Here is a 12116-nt window from a genome sequence, read left to right as displayed (position 1 = left end):
TTTTTAAGTGTCTTCATCTAAATGAATTTGCACTACATACTTCTGACATTCAAGTAAACTCAAAAAGGACTATAAAATAGTTCGAGAACAAAGTATGTTATAGCATCATTCTGAAACACTGCAAAACTGGTGGAAGAATTAAAAACCTTGCAGAAAAAAACAAAAACGTAAAAGGTCACTGAACCTTTCTTCATCCCGACTTACTCCGCTCCATCCAGTTCTATTTAAAGTGCATGAATGTGATTTTTCCCTCCTTTAATGTCACTGCAATTCTTGCAAATAATTAATTAAATGCAAACATTTTGGCTCATCTATGCAGCAACATTATTTGAAAAAAAAAAAAAAAGCCTATTACGTATTCATCTAAATGTACCATAAAATAGCAGCATTAACATCTACAATGAAATGAAATAATTAGCAGTGCTTAAGATCACCTGGCATACATCCAAAATGACTTTTCCTTTCTACCACAGAACCAGGGAGGCAATAGCATACAATCCATAAAGAGCTACATATATACATGGGGGGGAATAACTGTGCAAATGGTACAGGGATTCTTACATTTTTGCAGCTTACATATTTACATACTTACATTTTTGCAGCTCTGTCTGCGGAAGAGAAAAATGGTGTTTCAATTGGTCTCTTTCTGCAGCAAAAGCCATTGCAGCAGAAAGCTCTGCCCTATACACACAATTCCTCCCCCATGTATATAGAACTTCTTTAGTAGGTGGTCAAGAACATAGTATGGGTATATTCTGGTAGAAAAGCTCAACAAATATCCCCTCCTTAAACGGTGAATGTGAATTCTAAAAATTATAAATCTGACAGCTAAAGAAGCCATTAAAAAGAAAGAAAATCCACTAAAACAGGCCTATATCAGAAAAAGAGAAAATGTCCATTTGCTGTGAGGCTTACACTACTGACCGGTGCTCCCCGCATACATAAACAGCACTAGGTCGGATACGTCTTCTAGCTTGACCAGGTAGCTGTGGCAAAAACTTGAAGTACTTGGGCACTAAGTCTAAACACGCATCGTGAAATTTCTTGATTCTCCAGTAGTAGATGAGTGGGTTCACAGCAGACTTGAGGTAGCAGAGCCAAAGGAGCCAGGTGCTTATCTCAAAAAAGTTGTGCTTGTGATAAAAGTGGCTGTTAAATGTGGCAATAAGGCTGTAGGTGGTGAAGGGGGCCCAGCAAATGATGAAGACAATGAACAAAATCAATATGGTGGTGAAGGCACGAGTTTTAAAGCTCATATCAATATTCATTTGAAAGGGTCTCTGGAGGCTCATGAGACCAAGTTTGCTAGCTTGACTGAGGCATATGCTGTCTGGGTGGCTATGGATACGAACCGCATTGTGCCGTACAGTGTTGAGGATGCCCATAAAAGAATATAACATTACGAGGAATGGAATGAAAAAGGAGACCAAAACCACCACTACTACATAGGCACGGTAACCTGGGTTTGTTGTGTAGCCAAATACACACTGAGGTGCTTTGGAAGGTATCTGTAGGCTGGGGTTCCCCACAGAGAGTGGAAAAGCCACAACAAAGGCCACCAGCCATGAAGCAGCGATGAGGACTTTCGCTCGGTAAGGATTCAGCTTGTCCTGCCTTTGAACTATTATAAGGAATCTGTCAATGCTGATGATGAGTAATATGGCAACTCCTTCAATGACAAACAGCCAGAAGAACATGGCAGAGACTCTGCAGAAGACATCCCCGAAAATCCACTGGGTAGTAATGATGGTTATCAGAGCAAAAGGCATGTTCAGCACAGCAAGCAGCATGTCTGCAAAAGCCAAACTAGCTAGAAGAATGTTAATGGCGGATCGCATTGCAGTCTTCTGATAAACCATAAGGCAGACGACCAGGTTACCAACAAAAGAAATAAGGAAAATAAATATCATGGCAGCAGAAAGGACGATCTGGAGTGGTAGACTCAAGCTTGTGAAGCTTTGTAACAGGAGAGCAGGTGTACTATTGATTGTCAAAGGAGCTATCTCAGTAGTAACCATGGCACCCAAATGGTATTTCAGTAGCTGAGCTGTGCCCTTATGGACCAAGATCAACGGAGTGGTAATATTGGCATGGGCATGTTCATAGACAATAAAAGTTGCGTTTAATGACACAGGATGAGCTGGTGTCAGCGTTGCGGGAAAAACCATCACTTCAGCAGAGAGAGAAAACGACTTCAAGGCATTTTAATAAACAAGATGGTGTCATGATTTAGGGCCCTTGGCAAAATAGTGACATATCCAGAAGAAGGAAGGTTGATTTGTACTCTTCATTGCAGTGTTTTGGTCTGAAAAATCAAATAGGAAGTTAAAGTGTTAAAACAAAATACTGTGTTACTGAATGGACTGATATTGCTGGGGACAAAAACTGTGCTCAACACTTCCTGCATTATCCAGCACTATCAAATATTTAATTGGGTGTACAGGTACTCCTCAATGTATGGCCACAATTGAGTCCAAAATTTCTGTTCCTAAGTTAGATAGTTGTTAAGTGAGTTTTGTCCAATTTTATGACCTTTCTTGCTATAGTTATTAAATGAATTGATGCAGTTGTTAAGATAGTAGCACGGTTGTTAAGTGAATCTGGCTTCCCCATTGACTTTGCTTGTCAGAAGGTCACAAAAGAGGATCACGTGACTTTCACAAATATGACCAAGCATCTGAATTTTGATCACATGACCATGGGGATGCTGCAACAATGGTCGTAAATGTGAAAAACAGTCATAAGTCACTTTCTCCAGCGCTGTTGTACCTGTATATAATTTTAAAGAAAAACTGGATTGCAGCAGTTTGCTGCCATACTTTCCCCAAAATAACTCTAGGCATGAGAAACTAATGCCCATTAATCTTACCACTAAACTTTTAATTAAAATGAAACCCTTTTCCTATGAGTCCTGGTCAGCCTGTGGGTAGCAACTATGGCCGAATCTGGGCAGCGCACTCAGAGAGCTGAGGAAGAAGGTGATGAAGAGAAGGGCATTTATGTGAAAGGTAACAGCATATGCATGTATGTGTGTTGCATTTCTGGCAATAGATTATGCATGTAAATATGTGTTGTTGTTGTTTAGGGGGAAAAATATGAATTTAGGCTGTGATCAGTGGTGGATTTCCAAATTTTTTCCCACTGGTTCTATGAGAATGCACTTTGCCTAGCACAGACATGCTTTCCTGAAAGCTCAGCTGAGATGCACCAAATGCAAATGAGTCTAAGGTCAACAAACAGCTGCTTCTTGCCTCCACTGGGGTGCACCAAATGTGTGATTTGAGCCTGCACAAATGAGTCTGAAACCGACCTACAGCTGTTTCTTAGCTCAGCTGAGGCGCGGCAATCCACAAATCAGCTGAGCTAATAAACACAGAATATAGAAGAGGTGAGAGGTAAGAGCGGGGGCGGATGGGCGTGGCCAACCAGAGGTGTTATTTGCCAGTTCTCTGAACCTGTCAAAATGTTCGCTACCGATATGCCAGAACCGGTCTGAACTGGCTAAATACTACCTCTGGCTGTGATCCAGAAAGAGGCAGATGCCCATGTGATGAGAATGGGTCTAAAAAGAAAGGAATACGGTGCATACTGTGAATGCAAATTTATTCCAATTAATTTATTTTCTTTATTTCTGACCATTCCCAGTTCATTGTATTCATGTAGCTCTCATAACGTGTCTTTTTGCGTATCTTAACCTGCCTTAATCTGATCAGGCATGAAGTTCACAAGATCAGTTTATTTATTTAAAACATTTAGATAGCTGCCCATCTTACTCTATGTGGACTTCCGGTTATACTGCTACAGTCAAACTTCTTTTTCATGCACATGTCTAAGAGGAAAATTGCATGTCTGCCTGTCTGCCTTTGGGCAATAGAGCTTAAGTTAGGGACATAAGTGTGTTAGCTATATTTTTGAACAGACTCATTTCAGAAAAAAAAGCATCATCAGACTCATAGAAAAAAATAGAGAAGATCAGATCTAAACATCATTGGTTCATTTATAAAACTAGAGGACTCAATGGAAGGAAGTACTTCTGCTTTCATGAGAACAAGCATATGGGTCATACACACAACATGTGCATGCAGACTTAGAGAATAAGGAATTATATGATACAGTACCCATAATTCTTAGAGCATCAGTTGAGGAAACCACACGATAAAGTTGACTTTCCAAATGCATACAAACAAATCAGCAGGGCAGGTTACAGATGGTGCTGGGTGCAGGTGCTAGATTGATGTTCATCTGGACGAGAGGAAGAATCTTGGACTGCAGGAAACTTGGGAAGGTAGGGTAAGAATATTGGAGAAACAAAACAGTTGTTGGGGATCAAATTTATGAGAGAACTTTTATATATTATATTATAAATTATTTCACAGAATTAAGTTATGAAGTGATTGTCAACGCTGGTCCCCTTTTTAGCTTCATTTATCTGTTCCCTGCTTTTTTAGAAGTGGACCCACATGTTAAAAATATTCAAGATCCAACCAGAAAGGAAATCAATTAATACAACAGAATTTTGGTAGTATTTTTAAGGCTACCAAATATAAATAATACTAAAAGAGAACGCCCTTTCTATATATGCTGCTAGAAAGCCCAGGATGGATATGACTCCTCCTGATGACATCATCAAGCTGGGTCCGTCTAGTATAAAAGCAGCAGCCTGTGGGAAAACCCCCAGCTTTGGCGAAGATACTTGACAAACTTTAGTGAGTGTCTCTGAAAGCCAAAGTAGAACCATAACATACCTCACCACAATCCGGACGCAACAAGGGAGGGGCTGGGCTCTCTAGCAGCATAGATAGAAAGGGCATTCTCAGGTAAATTTACCAATGCCCATTCTCCTCCATGCTACTGCAAAAGCCCAGGATGGAACATACCAAAGCCTTCATGTCGTCGTGAGGGTCCAGTCACTCTGAAGTAGGCACCACTCGCTGAAGAACCCGTCTGCTAAAAGCCGCACTTGTGGAGGCATAGGAATCCAGGCGGTAGTGTCTGATGAACGGAGATGGGGATGTCCATGTAGCCGCTCTGCAAATCTCCTCTAGGGGTGCCTGGGTGGCCCAGGCAGCCGAAGTTGCAGCACTCCTAGTGGAGTGTGCTGTCAAGCTGTGTGGTACTGGCAGAGCTTTGGCTTTGTAGGCCTGTGAGATGCAAGCCCTGATCCACCTGCTTAAGGTGGCAGGAGAGGCCTTGTTCCCCCAGTGGGAAGGGGAAAGGGATACAAACATAGCCTCTGTCTTCCTAAATGTTGAAGTGCGTTTGATATAAATTGTAAGAGCCCTTCTAACATCTAAGGTGTGCCACTTGTGCTATAAGGCATGGTGTGGACGGGAACAAAAATCAGGAACTACTATGTCTTGGGATCTGTGGAATACAGAATTTATTTTGGGTACAAAGGTAGGGTCTAAACGAAGAACTCTATTGTTGTGAAAAGTGCAAAGGACCTGCCGTATAGATAAAGCAGCCAACTTTGACACCCTTCTAGCTGAAGTGATGGCTATTAAGAAAACTACCTTGAATTTCAAGAATTGAAGGGACACCTTTCTGAGGGGTTCAAAGGGAGGTTCTGTTAGGGCCTGGAGGACCTTGTGAAGGTCCCAGGATGGGAACCTGTGAACCACAGGAGGGCAGAGATTGGAAGCCCCTTTTAAGAAACTCTGAACTGAAGGATGATGGGACAAGGAAAGGAATCCCAGGAGATGACTGAAGCAAGAGCCACTACTTGACGGCGTAAAGTGTTAGGATAGTCTTTGTCAAGGACATCCTGGAGGAAACGGAGGACCTGTGGTACCCCTGCTACTGTAGGAGAGAGACCTTCCCTGTGACACCAATGACAAAAAACCCTCCAGGTGGCATTGCACATATGTGTCGTAGAAGATTTACGAGACGCCTGGATAGTAAGGATGACCTAGTCTGGGAGATTGGCTTCTCTTAACAGTTGCCACTCAAGCGCCACACGGTCAATTTGAACCACCGGTGATCTGGGTGGAGCAGTGTCCCCTGATGTAGTGAGAACATGTGGTCTGGAATCCTCCAGGGAGTGGCTACAGACAGGTTAATCAGATCTGCAAACCAGGGTCTCCTGGGCCAATGAGGGGCTAGGAGAATCAGCTCTGCCTGTTCCTCCAACTTCTTCCGAATGACTGCCGGAATGATGGGAAGAGGGGGAAAGGCCTAGAGGAGACTGGTGGGCCATCTGCTCCAAGGTGCATTGGTCCCCTCCGCTCCCTGACAAGGAAACCTAGTGAAAAATCTGTTTACTTGAGCATTTTGGGGAGAGGCGAAAAGGTCTGCCTCTGGGGTCCCAAACCTGAGGGAGAGATCCCTGAAAATGGATGGGGGAAGGGACCATTCTGCTTGGTCGACTGGGCTCCTGCTCAGCCAATTGGCCTGGGAGTTGTCAACTCCCGAGATGTGGTCTGCTGTGATAGACAGCAGATGTCTCTCTGCCCACCTCAACCTTTTGGCTTCCCTCATGAGAGCCCTGGACCTTGTGCCCCCCTGCCGGTTAATGTGCGCCTTTGCAGCCATGTTGCCTGTCAACACTAGCACATGGGACCCCACTATCCTGCCCCTGAAATGTTTCAGGACTAAATAAATGGCTCTGAGTTCTAGCCAGTTTATGGGCCCAGTCCTATCTAACCGGGACCAGATCCCTTGAGCCATGAGACCCTCCATGTGGGCTCCCCAACCCAGGAAACTTGCATCGGTGGTGATGATCAGTCTGTCCAGTTCCTTGAATGGGAGACCCTTCGAAAGGGCTGGGGAAAGCCACTACTTGAAGGAATGGCAGACCTCTGGAGAGAACAGGACCTTGGCAGATGTGAGGCTGGTTCCTGCTTGTTGTAAGGGGAGCAGGAACCATTGTGGAGCCCGCGGAATGATGCCTATGCATGAGATCATTTTGCCCAAAAGTTTGGACATTGATAGGGAGACAGTGTGTTGACGTTGGACTTGTCGAATGATCTGGATAAGGCTCTGCCCTCGGGTTGGAGACAGAAAAACTTGGCACGGAGTTGTGTTGATGACGGCTCCCAGATGGAGCAATCTGGTTGTTGGGAAGGGATGGCTTTTCTTGGAGTTGATGGAAAAAACGTGGTACTGAAGGAAATGGAGAGTGGTTTGAAGATCTTGATGGGCAGAGTGGGTGGAGGACGACAGGATCAAGATGTCATCCAAGTAGCACTGGATCCTCACTGAAACAGACTGGAGTGAAGCCACCAATGCCGCCAGTAACTTTGTGAAGACTCTTGGGGCAGACGAGAGCCTGAAAGGAAGGGCCCAATACTGGAAGTGGGAATTCTGGTAACAGAAATGGATAAGCTGATGATGATGAGGCCAGAGGGGAATGTGGAGGTAAGCCTCCATGAGATCAATGGAAGAGAGATCGCCCTCCCAAACACCTTCCAGAATAGAATGCAGAGTCTGCATTTTGAAGCGCCTATATGGGATAAACTCATTCAGAAATTTTAGGTCGAGAATGGCTCACTACCACCCTGAGGACTTAGGGACCACGAAAAGCCAAGAATAAAGCCCACATCCAACGTTGTAATTCAGGGACTGGTTGAATGGCCCTTATATCGACCAGGTGACTAATGGTCAATTCCATATGTGTCCTTCGTGAACTGTCCCGGAAAACGGGGCAGAGTAGAAATTTTTCTGGGGGTGGTGATAGAAATTCTAACTGTAACCCCAACCTTACTGTATTGAGTACCCAGGAGCCTGTCATTGACTCCTCCCATCTGGAACCAAAGGAGGCCAAACAACCTCCAATGGGAGAGGAGAACGAGAGATTATTTAGAGCGACAGGAGCAACCCCCTCCCCCATGAAAGGGCCATTTACCCACAGCTTGTTGTCTGCCGGTAGCCTCATGGCGTTGATCTTGATGCTGAGAATATGCTCTCTGAGGTCTGGAGAAGTGAGAAGCGTTTCGGGCCTGAACGAGGGAGGCCGGTATACGGTAGGGCGGAAGTCTGCCCTCTTTCTTGCTGATGAAAGGACTTTCCTTTTGTCTTTTGTTTCAACAACGAATGGGTCAAGGGCATCTCCAGTTTCTCACTGGTACATGGGGCAGAAGCTAGTTTCCACTTTCGTTGAGGCTCCACTTACCAATTTCGTAGCCATAGCAGTCTCCTAGCTGCCACTGATGACACCATGGCCCTGGAAGAGAACTTGGTGGCGTTGAGGGTGGGGTCCGCCGAGAACTCTGCTGCTGCTATGATCTTATTGAGGTCTTGATGCGACCTACAGTCTGATGGAGATATGCGGCTTTGAAGTTGGCGTAGCCAGCGGATGGAAGACCTTGTAAAATATGATGCAGCAGTTGAGGCCCAGATGGCCCAAGCTGAGTCTTGATGATTACGCTTCAGCGTTTGTTCGGAGGGTTTGTCCTCTGCCTTTAGTACGTCCTCAGGCTCAGTTGGAGTGCTTGAGGAGAAGAAGGCCACAACTGGGGCGTCTACTGGGGGAACTGCCAGAGCCGTAGCTAAGGAAGGACCAATGTTGTAGAACTGCCTATCTTGGGACGATGGGTGGGGGCCTGCAGCGGGGAAGGCAAATTGTTCCTTGACTAAGTCAAGAATGATGATGGGGGAAGGAAGGACCTCCGAATGAACAATGGGTTTGGAGAAGAAGGAATCCCCATGCTCCGATTGTACCACTTGAGGCTTGGGGGCAATTTCCTCTGCTGACAACTGGGCTGTTACCAGTGCCTTGTGTAGGAGAGGCTTGAATAAAGCAGATTTGAATACAGAAACCGAAGGAGGCTGATCAGGCCTCAAATCTTCCTCTTCCTCCGAGAGGTTGGGGTCCCAGATTTCTCCCTTTTCCAGATCAGAATAAGGGGAGGGGCTGCGCTCAGATGATTGCTCATACTCTCCCTGAGTGACGTCCACTCCTTCTGCATAGGTAAGATGGGCCCTTTGTATTACACAGTGAGGTAGTCCCCTTTGGGGAATCTGTGCTAGAGGAAAAGCCGGGAAGGAAGGCTGAGATCTATCTGAAGGCCTGAAGATGTGTTGAAGCCCTTCTGCCAGACCCTGTGTGATGGCTAAGGAGACTACTTCATTGATGTCAGAAGATCTGCCACTCGATGGAGGATCCGGGGGCCGAAGACCTGCTGCTGTTGGAGTTAAAGTAGCCTTTGGTCTTGATTGAGAGCTGCTTTGGGCCATGGATGGAATAGATTAAGAAGAAAGATCCCAAGGAGTCTGGGTGACTTTGGGACCTGACCTGCACAAGTCTTGAGGTCTTGGTTGGATTTCAGGTCACTCTGGGGACCAGGTTTGGAGGTGGCTAAGAGGAGCTGAGGTATCTTCCCTCTCCCTAGAAGTAGCTGGCTGAACAACTAGAGGATTGGCTGGTTGGGAAACCTGTTGTAGTTGACCCCTCATTTGCTCAATAGTTTTGCTGAACTGCCTTTCTAAGGCTGCATGCCTTCGTTTCTCTGCCTTTAATTCGGCCTGGGATGTTTTCTTAGGGCCCAAAGCTTTGGCCCTAATCTTGGCCGCCACCTCCCTTTGAACAGACTGGGAGCATTGCCTCCTTCTCTTTCTTTTGCCAGCTTGGGGGCCATGAGAGATTAGGCCTGAAGGCTCTGTGTGGGCCTTGTCTTGATCTATAGTATGCATAAACAAGACACAAAGGTGCTAGAAGTGATCCTCATTATGTGTTGTCTATGCAGTAGCCTGAATAGGAGCTTATGAATAGTACAAGCTAGCCTTTGGGGGATGATGCAATCTAAAATGGCCGCTCGCTACTTTCTTTAGAAGAAGCTTTCAAAATGGCCACTCGCCACATGCAGTTGAAGAAGCCTCCAAATTGGCCGCTCGCAAGAGCCACAGGCTACACAAGGGTTAAATCGTTCCTTAGGTTATAAATAGCCCCGAATGGCAAAATCGGCAATAAAGTGAAAATTTACAATCAGCTGAGAGGTGCTGTTACTGCTGATGTGATCTTTACTATCGTGGCGGCTTAAATCGCTGAGGGAAGACTGTGGGGGAGGATCAAGTATTACTCCCTACTTACAGTCTCTCTCGGTTGAAGGAAACATCGAATCCTCGGCATTGCAGGAGAGTGGAGCCTCACTCTCCTGAAGGCACAGCTGCACCGGTTCCCTGGGAGCTATGCCAATGATGAAGACAGCTTTTGCTTTTGCTGCTAACTAAACTGCTTTCAGAGACACCAGCTTATGGTCATCAAAAGAAGCTGAGTCAATGTTGGGAGGTTTCTCCCACAGGCTGCTACTTTTATACTAGATGGACCCAGCTTGATGATGTCATCAGGAGGAGTCATACCCATCCTGGGCTCTCGCAGCAGCATGGAGAATAGTACTTTCTGTGTGGCTTACTGTGGTATAAGATACATATGTGTATCAGCAGAATGTATACATGGTTTAATGGTTCTATTTCAGAAAAAAATATGATAAAGTTGCATTTAAAATCAGTCAATTAAATTTTACTGACTTTGAATTTTCAACACTTGAATTGTAACTGAATCTCAAAGGTTTCATATCAGAGATGGTATTCAGTAGGTTCTGACCAGTTCTGGAGAACCGGTAGCGGAAATTTTGAGAAGTTCAGAGAACTGGCAAATATCACCTCTGACTGGAGATTTTACAGTATCCTTCCCCTGCCACACTCACCAAGCCACACCCACAGAACCAGTAGTAAAAAAATGGAATCTTACCGATGTTTCATATATATCTAATAAATCCATATTCAATATTTCTACATAGAAAAAGAAGTTAATCAACTGAAAATGACTCTTAAAAATTTAAAAACCTACATTCATAAAATCTATTCAAAACATGTGAACAAAATTAAGTGTAAGGTTTTTCAAAATTATTGTTTTATTATTATTAAGCCAATACAACCCTGGAAGGATGGAAGACCGAGTCAATCTTGAGCTCATCAGGATCAAACTCCAGGCTGTGGGCAGAATTAGCCAGCAATATTGCATTGTAACCACTGTGCTATGAAATCTAATGAAAAGGGCAGACTAATTGTTCGGACTAAAAGGCCATTTTTAAAGAAAGTGTCAAAAATTATTAAAGAGTTTAAATTTAGAGGTATTCACTTAGCAAATATTAATTGATCTGAAATGGATCAAATCACAAAAAGACAGTAATAAACACAGGATATATCTACCCTGTTTAATTCTCATTGCTAATCCACAAGTCATTAAGAGAAAAGGAGGAAAGTAGAAACGTGTAAAACTAGAAACTTTTCTTCTAATTTATTGCCCATTTAGCACTTCTGCTAAAAACAGAAGTGATAGTTTTAGTAAATAGTAAAGTTTACTTTTTCTTGTTGTTGTTACTTTGGATGCAGCCTGTTCTTTGTTTCCAAAAACAAAGGGGGGGAAGGAGCAGTGTAAAAATGCAAAAAGGAGGAAACTTCCAGAGAAACATTTATTTTAAAACAAAGATTGCAAAGTATTCATATGGTACTGTGTTATCCTTTATACTGCAACTGTGGCTAGAAGACGACTAGAATCAATCGCTGAAATTCCCTGTACATAAACTATAAACATTATAGTATAACTATTCTATGCAAGAATTAAATACATTACTGTTCCCTATCTTTTCTATCAAAGGGCAGCAGATTCAATGCCTTATTTGCTTATAGATTTTTCTATTCCTGACTTTTTATCTAGAGAATTTGTCTAGGCCTTTAAAATCATACATTTATTTTATTATTATTGGTAGTTTTTTCTGTCTAAAACTTTATTTTTCCAACTTGCCAAACTGGCAAATCTATTAAGTTTCTTAAAAAAAAAAAAGAATGATCGACCTACTAAATATGAGGATTGTGTGAGAATTCTGACATTAGATTTTGATAATAAAGGGAGGAGTCAGAAAATGTGAACAAATTTACAAATGGCACAAAAATGGGGGCAGAGCAGTCAGCAAGGACAGACTCAAGGTTCTGGTGGATCTTGACAAGCTGATATAATGAACAGAAATAAAGAAGATTAATTTTAATAGCACCAAATGTGAAGTTCTAAGAAAATCAGTGCTGGAGGGGAATGGACACCATACTAGGTAATAATATGTACAAAGGAATCTGGGTGTCGACAGATCATGAAGCTAAATATGAGCTTGGAATATGAAGTA

General features: G+C 43.7%; 1 protein-coding gene across 2 annotated transcripts in view; it reads right to left on the bottom strand.

The window, feature by feature from the left end:
• Positions 1 to 337: 337 nt before the first annotated feature.
• Positions 338 to 12116, bottom strand: part of GPR63 (G protein-coupled receptor 63) — a 28550-nt gene continuing 16771 nt past the window's right edge. For both annotated transcript variants that reach the window (XM_026726698.2, XM_087913938.1), the window contains exons 2-3: positions 4119 to 4276; positions 338 to 2305 (exon numbers count right to left, since the gene is read on the bottom strand). In XM_026726698.2, coding sequence (XP_026582483.1) covers positions 912 to 2168 — 1257 coding nt within the window. In that variant the 5' untranslated portion in view covers positions 2169 to 2305; positions 4119 to 4276 and the 3' untranslated portion in view covers positions 338 to 911. The remainder of the gene's footprint in view (positions 2306 to 4118; positions 4277 to 12116) is intronic.

The sequence above is a fragment of the Pseudonaja textilis genome, chromosome 1 (genome assembly GCF_049901715.1).
Source record: "Pseudonaja textilis isolate UNSWEBS1 chromosome 1, rPseTex1.2, whole genome shotgun sequence".
NCBI classification, from domain to species: Eukaryota; Metazoa; Chordata; class Lepidosauria; order Squamata; family Elapidae; genus Pseudonaja; species Pseudonaja textilis.
The sequence above is the reverse complement of the archived record's forward strand: the minus strand, read 5'-3'. Positions and strand labels throughout refer to the sequence as shown.